The sequence below is a fragment of the Sander vitreus genome, chromosome 11 (assembly GCF_031162955.1).
Source record: "Sander vitreus isolate 19-12246 chromosome 11, sanVit1, whole genome shotgun sequence".
Taxonomy (NCBI): domain Eukaryota; kingdom Metazoa; phylum Chordata; class Actinopteri; order Perciformes; family Percidae; genus Sander; species Sander vitreus.
This window is the reverse complement of record NC_135865.1, coordinates 15472252-15490478: the sequence shown is the minus strand read 5'-3', so window position 1 is coordinate 15490478 and position 18227 is coordinate 15472252. Positions and strand designations below refer to the sequence as shown.

General features: G+C 38.9%; 4 protein-coding genes across 7 annotated transcripts in view; 1 reads left to right on the top strand and 3 right to left on the bottom strand.

Moving 5' to 3' along the window:
- ubr3 (ubiquitin protein ligase E3 component n-recognin 3) overlaps positions 1-2417 on the bottom strand; it is a 44616-nt gene extending 42199 nt beyond the window's left edge. For both annotated transcript variants that reach the window (XM_078261854.1, XM_078261855.1), the window contains exons 1-3: positions 1910-2417; positions 862-1001; positions 390-542 (exon numbers count right to left, since the gene is read on the bottom strand). In XM_078261854.1, coding sequence (XP_078117980.1) covers positions 390-542; positions 862-1001; positions 1910-2343 — 727 coding nt within the window. In that variant the 5' untranslated portion in view covers positions 2344-2417. The remainder of the gene's footprint in view (positions 1-389; positions 543-861; positions 1002-1909) is intronic.
- A 1075-nt stretch (positions 2418-3492) lies between these two features.
- mettl5 (methyltransferase 5, N6-adenosine) lies at positions 3493-5758 on the top strand. Of its 3 annotated transcripts, none has more exons than XM_078261853.1 (7): positions 3493-3741; positions 3827-3941; positions 4058-4242; positions 4704-4786; positions 5081-5128; positions 5199-5248; positions 5644-5758. In XM_078261853.1, exons 1-6 carry the CDS (start codon positions 3642-3644, stop codon positions 5202-5204), a joined length of 537 nt encoding a protein of 178 aa, XP_078117979.1. In that variant the 5' UTR covers positions 3493-3641; the 3' UTR covers positions 5205-5248; positions 5644-5758. The 3 variants fall into 3 exon arrangements, with proteins under 3 accessions (XP_078117979.1, XP_078117976.1, XP_078117978.1); XM_078261850.1 differs by having other exon boundaries at positions 5081-5132; XM_078261852.1 differs by lacking the exon at positions 5199-5248 and having other exon boundaries at positions 5081-5132.
- ssb (small RNA binding exonuclease protection factor La) lies at positions 5328-11040 on the bottom strand. The gene is made up of 12 exons (XM_078261849.1): positions 10924-11040; positions 10341-10406; positions 10152-10255; positions 8654-8828; positions 8027-8134; positions 7831-7934; positions 6809-6880; positions 6682-6724; positions 6458-6598; positions 6183-6369; positions 5959-6081; positions 5328-5858 (listed from the first exon to the last, which is right to left on the bottom strand). The coding sequence occupies exons 2-12, from the start codon at positions 10398-10400 to the stop codon at positions 5779-5781; spliced, it is 1197 nt and encodes a 398-aa protein (XP_078117975.1). The 5' UTR covers positions 10401-10406; positions 10924-11040; the 3' UTR covers positions 5328-5778.
- A 718-nt stretch (positions 11041-11758) lies between these two features.
- On the bottom strand, positions 11759-17751 carry klhl23 (kelch-like family member 23). Its single transcript, XM_078261845.1, has 4 exons — positions 16974-17751; positions 15602-16831; positions 13107-13259; positions 11759-13032 (listed from the first exon to the last, which is right to left on the bottom strand). Exons 1-4 carry the CDS (start codon positions 16978-16980, stop codon positions 12722-12724), a joined length of 1701 nt encoding a protein of 566 aa, XP_078117971.1. The 5' UTR covers positions 16981-17751; the 3' UTR covers positions 11759-12721.
- Positions 17752-18227: the final 476 nt, after the last annotated feature.

Here is an 18227-nt window from a genome sequence, read left to right as displayed (position 1 = left end):
ATAGAAAACTAAAAACGAAAGCACAGTATTTCAAGTAAAGGAGCCCTGGATGAGGTATTCTGCTACAGAATGCATGGCTTGAATAAAAATGCAGACCAAAGCGGTTCTTTATATTTTAACGATAAGTTATACATTCTAGTATATGCATTTTGTTTTAAGTTTTAAAAATGTTCATAGGTGTGACACTAAAGAAACAACACAATAACATTACATTTCCTAAAACAAAGAAGAAAGAAAACACTAAAATTCTGTGGTATGGCAATGCTTAATAACTATCAACATGTATTGGTCTAACACAAACTCTAGTGTGTATATATATATATATATATATATATACACACACACACACATATACATACACACACATACACATACACATACATACATACCCATGCTCAAGTCCTTGAATGTTTGCTGATTGGTCAAGATCTTTGTCAGTACAGTCCTCATTGCACCTCCCATCTTTGTGAGTTCCTCCAGGAAGGATATCTGAGGTTCCAGCTGCTGCAGGACTTTCTGTAGATCTCTCTCAGTTGAGGTGTCTGGTAAAGCAAGATAAAAGATGGGCCATCAGACTCAGTGAACATAATTTGGGATGTAAATAGTTGTAAAACACCTGTATCCAGCTAGAACAACAGATCCTAATTTACATTTGACATGCAACAGGAGATCCACATTATAAATAAAATGTTTTAAAAAAAAAGAACATGGAATACTTTTGATTACTAGGTTTCTGAAAGACACCTGACGCATTTAAAGTAATTTTTCATAGTTACAGCTTTTGTTTAAAATGGTCAGTAGGTCAAAGTATATCATCTCATGTCTTTGTAAAGAGAAGACTGTTGTCATGAGTGTTTTCACCTGGTTCAATGTATCCATCTCTCAGATACTGTATGATACACAGGATAAAGCGGGGAAGAACCATCTCCGACATCAGAAGAAGGTCTCGAGGTATTGAGGGGACATTCTCCCCCGTTCTCAACCGATGCCGTCGGCAAAACCTGTCAGAAAAAAAATTGTTGATGTTGCAGATCTCTCACGAAGAGAGATTATCCCTCTCTCCTTCATTATCATTCATTTTTTGTTTGAATTCTTAGGAATCTTAAATCATTCTAACTATCAATCCAGTAGGGACTCCATAATGGCCCTGCTAAATCAGAAAGTTTAATTATTTTTTGTTTGCTTTGTTTTTAAAGATGTAGGCTAATACTTGTGATAACAGCAAAGTGTAGAGTTGAATATTGGGTTGAGGTTTAAATATGGTTGGGATTTGGTGAGCATTCCAGTAAGAATCTGGGAGTTTTATTTTTATTTTTTATCCGTGTCCATACACAGTGTGATCGACAGCAACACACAAACTACTAGCTACACCTCTTTCTCATATTGCTATAGACTGTTTGAAAGGAATCAGTCAGCAGCAAAGTCTGCTGTTGATGCTGACCAAATTTGATGCCACAATATTTCGTGGCATCAAATTTATATCACGTTTATATCACGACACGTTTATATCACGATAATCGAACTCCCAGACCATATAAGCAGTCATCTATCGGCAATATATAGAAACCTCCAGCTACAGCTGCTGGTACAATAATTATTGTTATGGTTAACCAGGCTGGCTAATGTTAACCCTCAAATCAGAGCTGCTTAGTTCAAGGTTCCCTATCAATAAATGACAGAAGCATCGTAAAATCCAACACTGTTGCTGACGGGCAGTAATTCGTAAGTTCTCAAACATAATTATCTGGAAGCTACAACGTTAACAGACTAACGTTCATGAATGTAACAAACGCAGATCATGAAATTGTATTGGTTAAGGTAGCTCACTTCCCACCAAGACCTGTCAAAACAATACTGGCTGTTAGTTAGCTAGCTTAGCCAGCTTAGCTAGCAGCTAGCTTGGACTCACCCACTCTCTCGCATGACATTACTGTCTCCACAGTCACAGGCCCCACCAGCCTGGCTCCTGAACATGTTGAAATCATGGCCCGTGTGATCTCCATTATTGAAACACTCTGCACACAGTGACATGCACGGGGAGATGCCACAGGTTCGGCAGCGATATGCCACGAAATTAGCCGTCCAAACCAAGCCGCACAGAGTCGCGTTGTCATAGGATCGGACCGTTTTGCAGAAATCCTCAAAACCTTCGCCTCCTGCAATTAGACATTTACACCAGTCAAGAGCCTCTGTGTCCGCCGCTGGTTTTTCGGGATTTAGCACAGCGTCGAGCAGCTCCTGAAGTTGTCGCACCCCGGAGCTATTGTCAGTGCGATTTAAGTCTGCCTTCAAGCGGGTGGCAGTGGCTTTCTTGTCCCGGCGTACCAGCGACGCCGCCATCATGCACTCTGGCTTGATGTCCACAAATTTATTTTTGTTGTCTTGCTTCCATGTTCTCGGGCTTTCTCGCGATACGGCTCGTTACGTTGTCGTTGGCTGACGTACTAACCTTTCTTTCACTGTCTATGGCATGGATCAGAGCCATAGAGATATCACTCTGGCATGGCTGTATTAAGAGAACGGTCCATGGTACTAACCCTTCATCTTTTTTGGTCATGGCCCTACACATTTTTTTCGCAATCATAGACTGTATAAGAAATGAGTTCACAATATTGACTCTGAATTATTTTCCCTTTCCTATAAAAATTTTTTTTTGTGTTGGGCTTTTTATCTTACTCTGCTACCAAATAAATCAATACTACATCATCAATTTGATCTTGAAAACAGGAAAGCTATTAAAACCCAGAATCTACATTTTTATAAACTGATTGATTTCTGTCTATGTTCTGAGCCCCTGGCATTTTCTGTTTCTGTATGTTTTGTTTACCATAATTATTTGTCAATAAATGAATTTTAAAAACTATTTTACGCTCAGTGTGCAATGAGTGAAAATTAATCAAGAGTCTCGGGCGTCTTGCTTGTTTAACCAGCCTTGATTAATCCTTGTTGGAGGAAGGTCTGGCAAAGCGAGATTAATGCACAGTCATGCGTGTTGTTTTGTTTTCTTGTTTCTAAGTAACTGATCAAGCCAACTAAGTGCTCCTATGCAATGCTGTACGGAGAGGGCTATATAGGTTAGAATATAGGTACTGTAAATTATCGAATTATATAATCCCACTTTGTTACACTTGTATAAGACACTTTCATGTCATACACACTTTGAATTAGATATTTTCACATTTTAATTATTATTATACATTTTATTGTAAGCCTATTTGTTTATTGCATTTCCATTTTTGTATTTATTTTATTATGATAATGTTATTAATTATTATTATATTATTTGATATTTTTTCTGGCAATCATGTTATCAGTTGTATTGAAATTAACTAAATCATATTCTAAAATGCCTGTTTGACACAGCATAAAATACATTATTTCATAAAACAAACAAAAAATGCACGTAGGAACCATAGACCATTAATATTAATATTTACAGTCTATGGTAGGAACTACCATCACGCGTTCCGGGGTCAAAGTCGGAATGTTTTGGATGATGCACGCATTGTTAAGGAAGTTGTCTTCAACCATGCTCAAAATTAAACTCCCATCTCTTTTAGCTGAATAATAACGGTTTTAAATAACATATCGGGGTTGTCGCACAGCGTGCACACAGGTTTGGGTCATCACAGTCGCTAGTAATGAAACTAAAAGAGTTGGAGAGTTGGCTACAGCAAGTGGACGCGTTTGAAGAGCCAAAAATTCTTCTTGAGCAATATCCAACCAGTCCTCATATTGCTGGTAAGGGGACAACGTGTGATCATAGGATGGTTTGCTAATCTCGCATATTGTTGTCGTTAACTTTCTGTTTGTTTGTTTTTCACAGCATGCATGCTTTATACAATCCAAAACACGTTTAATGACATTGAGGGTAAACTAGTGGCAGATCTGGGATGTGGCTGTGGAGTCTTGAGCATCGGGGCTGCGATGCTGGCTGCAGGGTGAGAGCATCTGACCACCATCAATGCATTGTTTTCAATCATGTCAACAAGAATTTTAAACAGCTGTTCCTTTCAATCAGCTTCATTCCCTTGTCTCTCTCTCGCTCTCTCTTCAGTTTGTGCGTCGGCTTCGACATTGACAACGATGCACTGGACATATTCAGAAGAAATGCAGAGGAATTTGAAATTTCTAACGTGGACCTGGTCCAGTGTGACCTGTGTTCTCTGGAGGCAGAGGCTTATGCCAAAAAGTTTGACACCGTAATAATGAATCCACCATTTGGGACAAAACACAACCAAGGTGAGTACACAGTTTCAAGGGCTTTTAGTTTTGCGCTTCTATAAAGATGGGGGATTTTTGACAAATTAAAAAATAATAATAATCGACCTAGCAGAGGCCAAGATATCCTGGCTTGTAGTCCCATTTTATGGGTCAAGGTACAAAAACTCTGGATCATACAGTCCCCATAATGCAACCCAATAACATCTTTCAGTAGACCCTCCCTGTCTTGTCTCAAGTCCAGTTCTAAACTCCTGACATCAGAAGTGGTCATTTTCCGAATACTGCTACAGTATTATGCCACATTCAGGTCATAAGGCATGGATGGTAGAGATGGGAAAGATTCCTGTTGACTTGTGAGCAAGTTTTCACAGGCTGAGTAGTTCTCCTTGTTACATGTATACTGATCTCCATGTGTTAAACCAGTGGAGTCCTCCTTTAAATAATTGTAGCCTATCCAGTTACATGTGTTTTTATTCAAGGCATGGACATGAAGTTCTTGTGGGCTGCTATAACAATGGCACAGACAGCAGTGTATTCACTCCATAAAACATCAACACGAGAGGTAAGTTCATTTATGGCACTTGGTATTACACTGCGCTTTTCAGTCTAAATTATGTCCCTGAGGGAAAGTCCAAGTCAGGTTACATCTTTCAGATCTAATTGATGACCATAAAAAAGTGATTTTACATATGTCCTTTCAATGAAAAGGTCAAAACTTAGAGAAATACTTTTACTTTCAAGCCTCAAGTCAAGTCCCACAACGCTCAAGTCAAATCTGAAGTCCTCATTTTTATGACTGACTCAAGTTTACATCAGTAGTGTGAAGACTGAAATGCAATTCCTCATCTGATTACAGCACATACAAAAGAAGGCTAATGACTGGGGAGTGAAAATGGAAGTAATAGCAGGTAAGAATAATACAGTACATCTTCTCTCTAAAATATTCAAACACTTACTATGCAATCTCTTTACAGAACTAAGATATGACTTGCCAGCATCTTACAAGTTCCACAAAAAGAAGTCGGTAAGCTAATATACTGTTACACTACTGAGGGACGCGTTGTTTGTCTCAAACTGTAATTGACAAAACGCAATCACACAGATCTGTTATAAACGTTTTATTTGCTATTGACATATGCAAACTTAAAATAAAAATAGCAGACGTTCTCATCAGTCATTGTAGGAAACCTCCAAGGAAAAAACAACAAGGCAAACAGATTCTAGATGTCACACAGGTCTTACAAAACCTACTGCATGTTCACGTGTAATTAAATTACTGTCAAACAGCAAATTTACGTTGAATATGATAAAATCAAAACCATCCTAAGAGGAGAAATAAGGTACACAAATAATGTGAGGCACAATATACAGGGACTTAAAAGGCTGAAAACTAACAGAGCTTTGCAAATTGTTGTCTAGGTTGACATCCAGGTGGACTTCCTACGATTCTCCAAAGCCTGAAGCTGTCACTGGAATGGATTTAATTGCCTCTGCATTCTCACGGTTTATAATAAATGTTTTCACAAAAGAAAAATTCTGGGTGTGACCTTGTGACTAAGATCCGTTTTCAGTTTTGATAATCTTTGCTGCGGGACCATCAGCGTCTTCTAGTTCTCTCTTTGGGGCTTTTGGTGCTAAAAGAAAAACACAGTAGATATGATATAACAATGTTAGAATGGATAAATATCTTGCCATTGAACCACATTTTGAAGGTCCGCAAGATGCTTAACTTACCATCGTCCTCATCATCACTTTCAAATTTAGTCTTTTTGCCCTTGTACTGAGTTCTGCCTTGATCTCTGCCACCTCTTCCCCTTCGGCCTCCTCTTCCTCTGCCACCTGATCTTCCTCTGCCAACTGTTAAGACCGACAAGATACATCAACACAAAATCAAATAGAATACATTATGATGATTTACAAACTGCTTTAGATCAGCTAAGTTTGAAAATGGTATGTACCTCTGCTTTTGGACCGGTTGTATGATTCTTGTTGAGCTTCGATGATCTTCTTCAGTTCCTCTTTCTCCTCATCCCCCTCAAGCACCTGCCATGTAACACTGTTGTTCTTGATTTTCAATTCCCCTCCGTTTGCCTCTTTGGCATTATCAAACGCTTCCTTTGCAATCCCATCGAAAAGGAGGGTGCCCTTGTTGAAAGTAAAAAATACATAATTTTTACTACATCACATCTCTTTACCCTGAGTGCAAGGCTTGAGTGGTGGAGGGTTTCCTTACCTCTTTGGCCCCTCTTGTAAAATCAACCCACTTTATCTTTCCATGCCCAGAGAACAATTCATGGAAGTCCTCTCTTGAAACATCTTCAAGCTCTCCTGAAAACCTCAACAGGCAACCCGTCTGTTCATCCAAAAGCAGACCCTGTAACACAAATGACAAATTATTACTGTGACCAGAGCCCAGCCAGGAGAATGTACTCTTGTTAGCACTGAGGAGGGTCTTACCATTTCTTTGTCTTCTGCATGTTTCTGCTGTTGTTCCTTGTCCCTAAATGTGTGTATTGGGCGGGGGAGGGTCAGTAATTCTTCACAAAATGTACAGTATATTTTAGGACAGAAAGGTGTTGCTTACTGCTTAGCTTTGGCTTTGTTCTCCGCTTTGAACTGTTTTCTCTCTTCTGCTTTCTTTACATGGTAGTCTTCTCTGAAAGCAGGACAGCAATGACATGATTATCACTACTACTACTAGTCCTCCAAAAATGACTATAAACATCTAGTTTCGAAGCAGTGGTTCACAGAAGTTAAAACAGTCACAAAATCTATTCAATTCTGGAAATGTGCTGATCTGGCTTAAGGTCCGACAGACTAGAGGATAGGGCTGGGCAATATATCGATATTACATCCTTTGCACATACTGCATTTACAACTACTCCCTCCAAGATACTTACATTACACGGAGTAACTCTGCATTAAAATAATCAAATACAGTCAGGTCCATAAATATTGGGACATCGACACAATTCTAATCTTTTTGGCTCTATACACCACCACAATGGAGTTGAAATGAAATGAACAAGATGTGCTTTAACTGCAGACTTTCAGCTTTAATTTGAGGGTATTTACATCCAAATCAGGTGAACGGTGTAGGAATTACAACAGTTTGTATATGTGCCTCCCACTTTTTAAGGGACCAAAAGTAATGGGACAGATTAACAATCATAAATCAAACTTTCACTTTTTAATACTTGGTTGCAAATCCTTTGCATTCAATTACAGCCTGAAGTCTGGAACGCATAGACATCACCAGACGCTGGGTTTCATCCCTGGTGATGCTCTGCCAGGCCTCTACTGCAACTGTCTTCAGTTCCTGCTTGTTCTTGGGGCATTTTCCCTTCAGTTTTGTCTTCAGCAAGTGAAATGCATGCTCAATCAGATTCAAACAAACAAACCCTTACCCGTTTCATTTCAACTCCATTGTGGTGGTGTATAGAGCCAAAAAGATTAGAATTGTGTCGATGTCCCAATATTTATGGACCTGACTGTATGTCACTCCCATTTTTTCCCCCCTTTTCAGATCTTGAGCTGACGTTTCTCAATCAAAACAGCATTTGTCCACTGTAGATACATTTTAAACCAAGAAGCAGTACAACCTACCTTGATAACACAAGCATCTCATTGTCTTTGAATGATTTTATGTCTGAACGTTCAAGGAACTGCTTAGATGAATCTTCTGTGTCAAAACAGATAAACACTGATCCCTGTAAAAGAATAACTTCAAGTAATTAGAAAAACGTCGCCAGATTCACTGGAAAAACATTCAATTGGAATTGTTAAATATATTTTAATTTACCTTGAACTGCCTTTGCAGGTTTCTCCTCATCTGAATGTTTTCTATTGCACCTTTCCCATTCAGCCACTCCTGAATCTCATCAAGGGAAGTTTCGAGAGGAAACCCTTTCTAGATGAGAAAGTAAAGAATATAATCACAATATGTACAAAAATGTGACAGCATTTATGTAAATTTAGCACAAATACGGAGTGCCATGACATGCAGATGTTAGCTAAGAAAACACCTGGTTTATAGAATGTATACTCTTAGGTACACCTAGCTACATCAGTCTATAACAGTCCTGCAATATACTCTACCTTCATGAAGGTTATAATGTTCAGTTCTAGTTTAAACTGGTTTACAGAGGTGTTGTTCAACTGAGGATGTAGGCGTGTTACTATTAGTTTTTCCTGCCCATTTATATCAAAGAGCATAGGCTAAAAGACAAACACCTCTCTGTTCAAGTACAGTTGAACCAACACCTCTCTAAAAACAACAAAAACTGAAAATTAGAACCTTTATGAAAGTAAAATATTTCACAGAACGTTTGTATTACGCTATTAGTTTTAGCTAGGTGTACCTACAAAATAAATACATGTTTTAATTAAAATAATTCTAAATTAGTGTGCATTCCATTTAAAAACTTACTATGTACACAGATTTGTGTTTAAGAGCATCTTTGTAATCATCGTTCACTTCGGGTAAGGGTTTGTTTGGAGACCTCCTGATTTTAGTTTTGTCTTCACTCATTTCCAGGAGGCCAGTCTTTGATTTCTGGAGAGCTTCAACGATGACGTTGGTTTCTGTAGTTAAAATTTTCAGTCTGGGAAGAGATTAGACGTTTCAACAAATACTCTGAACTCAAAGGGGAATAAAGGCAATTTATTACTACTGCACTTTCAAGTACTTAGGCGTGATTAGCCAGTAAAAGTGCTGACTCACAATGACTTCTGTCTACATAAACCTCCAAATATATACTTTAAGCAGTTGGATTTTGCCAAGTTGTCAATAGGACAGTCTCTAAGTCTAATGACACTTATTAATATCCCTTAAATTCAGCAAAATGTTACTTTCTTAATGGAGGTGTGTCTGTCTTTATGTGTGCATGATGTGGCTAGGGACAGGGTGAGGATATTTGCTAATCTTGTCCCGTTTGTCATGACTCACAAACTGATTAGTCATCGCTGCCTCTCTCACAACCTCAGCTTATTGAAAAATTCTCCACCTCACCATTCCTTGGTGAACATGGCTTTTAGTTGACGTTTGCCATATCTTGTTATGGAAGCTTCAGTATCTGATTCAGTCATGTTGAGGTGATGAGACCCCAATCAGGGATGTCAAAGCAAATATTTCCTCATCAGCTGTTAAAAACAAAGCACACATGTGCGTTGCAAACAATTTTGCCACAGCCTTTGATATGTTAATCATTTGGCTAGTGTTTTGGAGATGAAGTCCACATGCTGTGGGATGCCAGTATCACATTTTGGTCAGTGACAACCACTGTTGCTTTCCACAAGAATAATAAAAACAAATATATTAGTACTACACTTGCCTACATGTAGAGTGGATTACTTTTAGGATTCTGTGATCTCACACACTCCCTGGAGGTTAAAGTTGGGGTCAGAATAGCAGAGAGCCACCCAAACAATGAAATACCAGCAGTGCGATTGCAGGTTACACTAACATTACCTATAGCACGGACACAGATAGTGCCAGCCACCGTTATTTGCTGGACTCATCTGCCTTATTTTAGATCCTTCTGCACGTCTCAAAATGCAAAACTTCCTAGACTAGATTTATTAATTTGCTGCAGCTAAATTCCCCGTGGTACTATGTTGCATAACTGGATTTCAGTTCAGTTTTAGAGCACCCCAGCAGATAAAATAAGTGTTTAATGAGGGTTATCACTTGGTTTTGTGTTGTTTAGGACACCTAATGTAAATGTAAAGACATGATTTTATTATTAGCACCTCAAAATGTCCTCCCAGGTCACTGTTGATTAGAAACTCAACTAAACTGTGTTGAAATTACAAAAAGGATAGCCATTCAGTGAATAAATTACTAAAAATAAATACGAGTAAAATTTGAATAGTAATTGTTTTACAGTAGTTAAACAGAGAATACGATATAGACAGGTTTAACAAACCTGTTGAATTTGAGCATCGTCTCCAAAGTCACCCAGCCATCATCAAGTTGCAGTTGTTCTTTGAGAAACTTGTCTCTCGGAAGATTGTGATCCCCAAAGTAGTACTAGAGGTGGGAATGAAATACATTTTTAGAGCTGAATTTAACCGACTTTTACTAAATAATATATAACTACTACAATCTGAATTACCTCTATCTGTCGTGCCACTTTCATCTCAATTGGAGTCATCTCTTCTTTATTTTCAGCCATATTGTTCTGTGTAGAAAACGGTTATCCAAACAATTAGGAAAATATGTAATAGATATGACCAATTTATGTTAATTACATCATAATTCTAAATATGAAAAGCTAACGTTGGCATGAACAGGAAACAGTTCTCGTTTATTCTGATGTATTGAAGAGTCGGACTGTATGCCGATATTGCTGCTAGCTTGATAGCTAACATGCTGGTTTATAAACTGCAGCTGTGACGTTAACGTTACACCGGCCACGCTTTTTTTTTGTACACTAAAAGTCACAGCTTTTGATAGTATATGTTTTATTTAGTGTTATATTTAGTCAGCCGCAAATTACTTAATAACGTTACGTAGCTAGGTTACCGTTAAATTAGTAATTTACACTCTGCGCAACTCCATACTAGCAGAAGCATGCAGCTCAAACATGCTAGGCGAGAATGTCTCCTCTGCTCTTTAGTAAACCTACCGAACATTTCCATGGTGATATATTAAAACCATAAAAGACATTTTACACCATCTTGAAATTATATACTTACGATACGTTCAGTCTCAGCTAGAAGAACTTTCAACCGTTGAAACCGTTGCAACCAACAATCTTCACTTCTCTGCTCGCACGTTGTGGAAGTGCTGCGTGCGTGCTACGGAACACACCGAGGACCAAAAAGAGATCGTCTCCGCGCTAACGCCACTGTGGTTGTGGCTCTCCGGCTGTTTGGATTTGAGCAGCTACAGTAGCCTGGCCGTCACAGTTTTAATGTACGGCCACAGCCCCGGGGTATTGCTGTGAGTCGATGTAACTGCTGTGATAATGTCAAAATATGATGTTTTCACTACTGAAGTGACGTATTTTTTGTGAATTTGTTTTGGGCAAACACATTGCAGTTCTCTTTTTGAGTTACAGCACCCAACTTAAATTTAGTGCAGAACAAGCGCACCTGTTTTCTGTTATATGATCCCAAATTAAAATGTAGGCTAGTAATATTAGAGTTGTAACTTTTTCATTATTTATATTCATTTATAAAGTTGTATTCTTTTAGCTTACTTATATGTTCTGTTTTTGTTTCATACATCTTTTGATATTGCCTTGTTTGTTTAGGCTATATCTTGTCTTAATTATGTATTGTTATGTCTAATAAAAAGCACTTTAAAATTTACTTGTTAAAACTTGCTATACAAATACATTTGCCTTGCTTTTATACTACAACAGTCTTTACCTGAAATATTAACATCCACAAGTTATAGTATGGAGCCAAACATAAATCTAAGTGTGTGTGACTGCAGATCAGTTTTAGATACAATGTAATGAAAATTGTCCAGTGTACCTTGTATGGAGCTCACTGATAAATTCAGGCAGAAATCACATCATACAGGTTGTAATTTATTTAATCAAGTAATAGTACAGTTATATATATTTAAATAAAATAAAAAAGGAAAAGATTTGCATTTGATTCCTAGTGCTAGTAGTCAGAGGTGGATTCCATGTATATGTAAAGTTTTAAATAATACTATTTTTTCTAAGTCTAAGTCTTTCCTTTCAATCTATATAAACAGAAATACCCAAAAGTTAACTAAAGTGCTAACTGTGAAGCTCCTGAGTTTAAGTGTAATGCTTGTTATTACAGTGTATTCACAGTTTGGCAAATGTGTAGCCCTATAGAGGCAGGTATAATGTGCTACATTTCTCCTGCGGCAGCTGAAGAAATTCAACCTGCCAAAGACAATGATGGTGCACTTCTACACAGCCATCATTGAGTCCATCCTCACATCCTCCATCACCATCTGGTACGCTGCTGCCACTGCCAAGGACAAGGGCAAACTGCAGCGTGTCATTCGGTCAGCTGAGAAGGTGATTGGCTGCAATCTGCCGCCGCTCCAGGACCTTTATGCCACCAGGACTCTGAAGCGTGCTGGAAAGATTGTGGCTGACCCCTCCCACCCCAGACACAAACTCTTTGAGACACTCCCCTCTGGCAGGAGGCTGAGGTCCATCAGGACCAAAACCTCACGTCACAAGGACAGTTTCTTCCCCTCTGCCACTAGCCTTATCAACAAAGCCCGGAAACCACCCTGACTCTCTCCACACCCCCCCTCTGGCTCTACATGCCACTGTACTTAATCTGCTCTTTTTATCTTAACTATTACTCTTATTTTTAACCAAAACAAATTCCTTGTATGTGTAAAAAACGTACTTGGGAATAAAGCTTTTCTGATTCTGATTCTGATTCTAACTCAACATCTTGTGTGATAGTGTGTACCTGACATTTGCAGACTTTGACAGAATACAATTCACCATCTGATTTATTTGGCACAATATGATGTGATAAGGGTTTGACACTAAACACTGTAAACACAAACACTTCCATGTGATCTGGCTGGGCTTGGAAGAGTCCCCACAATCTCCCAAGAGTCCAGCTCAGGGTCATATTTCTCAATGCTCTGCAGATAAGTCCCTTTTGAGTAGGAGTATCCCCCTGTTACATAAATACATCCATTTATTACCACCGCCCCACACTCCATCCTCCTCTCCTTCATCACTGATATTGGTCTCCATTTGTCTCTCTCTATGTCGTAGCAGTCTGCGATAGTCGTCTGTCCACCCACCAAATACAGTTTGTTGTCGAGAGACACAGAGCACAGCCCGTACTCTGAAAACAGAGGATTTCAAATTAGAATACAGTAATGAGCATTTTTGTATTCCTATTTCTTCTTATTCTCATACCTGGATGCGGACTTATTGTAATGATACTCCACTCATTGACATCTGGCTTGTAGACTTGGATTCTTTCATAGGTGCAGTTTCCTCTGTACCCATAGTGACCTCCGGTCACATAGATTTTATCTCCCATTACACAGGCAGTGGCATTTCCTACACCTTCAAAAGAAACAGAGGATAAAAATATCATTTGATCAATCAGGACACAGAGACACAGAGAGTAAAGGTGAACGGTCTGGTCAGCTTTGCTCTTCTACAGGTTCACCACAGGGGTGAGTACTTTCACCCCTTCTGTTCATTCTATATACAAACATGTGTCAGGGCAAATATGTAAATAGGACCATTATTAAATATGCGGACGACTCCATCATAGTGAGTTTGCTCCATAAAAATGACAGAGGTCATGGTCCAATAATTGAAGACTTTGTCCAATGGTGTGAGGAGTCACACCTTCAATTGAACATATCCAAAACAAAGGATATGTACATTGATTTTGGAAAAACTCCAGGATACGAGGCTATAACTATAAATGGTCAACTAGTGGATCAAGTACAATCCTATAGATACTTAGGGACAATTATTGAAATTGAAATTCCCAGGAGAATTGTGAGGCTGTCTGTAAAAAAGGACAACAGCTTCTATACTGTTTGAGAAAACTACCATTTTAATATAGATAAGACCATGATGACATTATTCTATCATGCTTTTATCGAAACCATCATATCTTTCTCCCTAGTAGCATGGTTTGGGTGTGTTCCAGTCAAGCACAAAAATCGCCTAAACCAAATTGTAAAATGGTCAAGTAAGCTGACTGGGGAGTCCCAGCTGCACCCCCATTTCCTGTATGCCAAACAATTACAGCGGTTAGCTATGGCTATCAAAGAAGATAGCCTACACCCTCTGAATAAGGAATTCCAGTATCTCCCCTCTGGATGGAGGCTAAGAGTTCCTGGTTACAGAACTACAAGATTTAAAAACAGTTTTGTACCAGTGGCAATTACTATGTTAAACAAACAGTAAAATTCTTTGCACAAAACACACAAGCACTTTGGTTATGTACTGTTTTCTATTTCTTTTTATCCATGTTTTATTACCTGTTTTTATATGTTTTAATGTTTTGTGTTGTTGCATGTTATGTTTAAGGATGTCCCGCCTCTCTTAGACTGTAAAACTAGTTTACCTACGGGTATCAATAAAGTAACCTAACCTAACCTAATCACTCATGTCTATAAATGTTAATAAAACTTAAACCTGCATTTATTAAAACCTTTTGGGGAAAGCGCAACAAGCTGAAAACACAACACTGACATATACAATCACCTTATGTTGATATAGAAAACATGTAACAAACAGTTGCTTAATTACACATTCAACAGATCTGGAGCAACTTTAGAATTCATTTGGAGTCATGTTTCTGCTCACCTGGCAAATAATCACTCTTCTTTCGGATCTGTTTTGCTCTCCACCAACTCCTGAGAGAAGTATCTGGCCATTTTAGCCAATAAATCCCTTCACTATTTTCACTAGCTATCTAACTAACTTTGCCTGTCTGTCTTTTGGTGCTGGGCAGGTAGCATACAATGGGTTTATCAGAACTTTTTTCATTAAAAACCAACTGCCTGTGTCTGAAAATGTGAGAGTGAACTAATTCATAAAGTCGTGTGCCATCAAATCAAAACAATGAGCTGAAAGATGCTAAAATTCTCCCTAGATCTGAGTTGAACAGCAGAGTTAGGTGATAATTCTCAGTGGGTTTGTCAATACGAATGGCCACTTTTACATACAAGTACTCAGTGATCCAGTGTTAATATAAAAATATTTATTAGTGCAGCTTTAAGTTGTAAAAAATGTAAAAGCATGCACTTTTTTAAAACTCAATTTCCCCTTGTCAATTTATTTCGGGGCTTCCAGCTATATATAGTATAATATAATATATAGGTTCAGGAGATGATTCAGTTGTTATGACAACTAAAACATAACCATGGCAACTGAGCAAACTGATGATGGACCTGATATGTGGCTGAAAGCTCAGAACGAAGACAAGTAAGTGGAACGTGTGTTAAGAATGTTTTGTCAAACTGCTATTCACAAGGACAAGAATGAACCTTTAAGCTCAATAAGCACAACAATAAAAATAATAAACATTGACTTTCAATTAGTAACCACAGGAGCCAATCAGGAACCACAAGTTCAATTTAGAAGCTATTTAGGAGCTTTCAATCAAATCACACGATCTTCATCAGCAGATGGAAGGTAAAGAAATTACTCTGAAACTCAGATTTTAGGCCAACATGGACAAGAAGTCCTTAAAGTGCTTAGGAGGGAAAAAAATGGGAATCAAGAATGCCATTAAACCAACTTCAATCTGCTAATACAAATCTAAAACTCCAGTACAGCTACTAAATTGACCCTATAGTGAGATTGTTTTCTCAACAGTAATTTATTCCTTTCTCCTTCTTCTTCAGTGCATCAATGCATATATCACTTAATATTTTTCATACCTTGGATCATTTTGGCCAAAGGGAACCATTTCTTTTTCAAAGGATCATAATATTCTGTCTCTTGCTCTGGAGCTCCTCCTCTGTAGCCTCCGATGGCATAAATACAGCCATGCAAAGCCACAGAGCAGTGGTAGTATCTTGCTGTGATCATGGAGCAACCCTCGGTCCATTCATCATAGTCACAGTTATAAACTGAAACTGTGTCCAGAGCCTCAACAGTGTTTGTCCTGTAACCACCAGTCACATAGATATTTGCTCCAAGTAAACTGACGCAGTAGCTCTCCCTTGCGTGGTCAGGCATGTCTTTTCCTTGCACCCAGGTGTTGCTGATAGGATCCCATATGTGAACCTCACAAAGAGGATGCCAGTAGTATCCACCGATGATATACATGCTGGAAGACATTTTTCTGCTCGCAGACATCTCCTTGTCATTGGACCTTAAAGCCTGAACGATCATAGATTTAAGCTTCCCTTCACTGTTCAGCAAGCATTGTTTGTGCACATCTAAAGTAGCTTTAAAGTCAATCTCATCCAGATCCAGATGGATGGAGTGCAGCAACTCTGCAGCACAGTGAACACGATTATCCAAGTCATGGGTCACCCACTTAGCCACAGCATCTATCAACAGATCGTCCCTCTGCATGGTGAGGTTCTGAGCAGCCAAAAGTGATGTCATCTTTCTATGATCCAGTTCTAGGAACTCCTCCTGCTGAATGAGCTCCGTGAAACTGCTCAGCATCACTCTGCGGGCCTCCCTCTCCAGGCTGGGACACAGGTGCAGCTCAGCAAAAGCATGCATCCCCAGGCAGTTGTCCACATCCAGGAGGCGAATGAGAAACTCCTCGCATGCTTGTTTCACAGAAAGGAACTGCAGGAGATCTGCAGCCTCTAGCAGGCTCTGCACGTTGCTCGCAGTGATACACACCTGAGCTGTGTACACATAGTTCACCAGAACACCTAGTACCCCGCAGTCTACCCCGGTGAGTTTGATGACGCTGTTTGACCTCTCCCTCATGTCAGCTGTGAACATGACTCTGAAATATGAGCTGCGGGCTGATAGCAGCGCCTTGTGGCAGTGAAACACCTGTCCGGACTCGCCACATTGTAGAGCAACGTCGGTAAACAGGCCACTAATGTAGAAATGCCTGAGTGCATCAAGGAGCTCTGTTGGATGGTCACTATCACAGAAGTCGTACGTGTAGATTTCAGCTGGCTTATGTGACATGGTATCTGGGGAAAATACATGCAAATAGCCTATGTCAGTGGTCAAATTACACAATCTGCTCTAAAGACAAAATCGTGATGTCAATGTCCCTTTATTTACGCATTCATTCATAATTAGAAGGCTACATTTAGGAAGATAAACGCTTACCTCTCATCCTATTTCCATGAATGAACCGTGCTGTTCAACACTCGGCAGTGGGTCCTCTCTTTGAACGCTCCTCTTCAAAAAAAAAAACATGAACCTCAATTTAGCTCGTGCAGGACTGGCGCAGACAGCTCTGTCCTATTTTGGTATTTGTGTGCAGCGGTCATCCCCCCTCCTCCTACTCTCTTCTGCTACACGTCTACACCAGCAGGTCCTTGACAAAACCAAGCCACCATACAGAGGAATCACCCAACACCGCTATTTTCTCCCTGAGCCTAAATAGAACATTCATCCAGTCTCGTGATGCATTCACGGACGGCGCATTATTAGTGTACTCAACAGGCGGAGAAGTAGCATCACATAGCATACAAATCTTATACAAATGAGCGTCGCATTCAATACAGCACAAACAAGAAGCCATTGCACTCTTCACTATTCATGTTTCCCCCCCCCATTCTTGTCGTTGCCATGGCGTTTTGAACCAACTTTCAGTGTGGGCTTTACCTAATCCTAACAAGGATTAACAGCACAGTGCACGATATTCACTGCTGCACAAGATCTGAGACATGTGACCACATCAGCTTGTTTGTACTCGTACTATAGTAAAACAGTACATGGAATTCAAGCCCGCAGGAGAGTATTAACAGTCTTGAAATATAGTACTTACTAAAATGCATAAAACAATGGTGGAAAAAGGTTTTAAATCTTTAACTAAAAAGATAATTCTTTGAAGTCACAGTGAAAATTGTAATTTAATGGTGGGGCTTATTTTCCATTATATACTGCCAGGTATCTTGTGAATTTCACCAAGGGATCAATTAAGTATTATCCTTATTTTAATAATAGATCATGTATTTCTTCATTTTATTTATCTGAATCTGCAAAGTAAAGAGTAACATATATTAAATAAATGTAGTGGAGTGAAAAGTACAATATTTCCAATAATATAGTGGAAAAGTAGTAAATATCAGAAAATGGAAATACTTAAGTGCATCCACCTCAAAAGTGTACTAAAGTACAGTACTTGAGTAATTTGACTTAGTTACTTCCCACCACTGCCGTTTGGTAGTTTAACTGGAGATGCATCATACTGTATGAGCTTTTATGAGATATGTGTACCCATATACAATGTAATGGAATAAAATACTATAAACTACTGCCTTAAAATTAACCATGGAATTAAAATAAATTCCCATGGACACAAAAACTGAATTTTAAACTTTACGTTATATTGCAGGGCTGTTGTATTAGATTGCA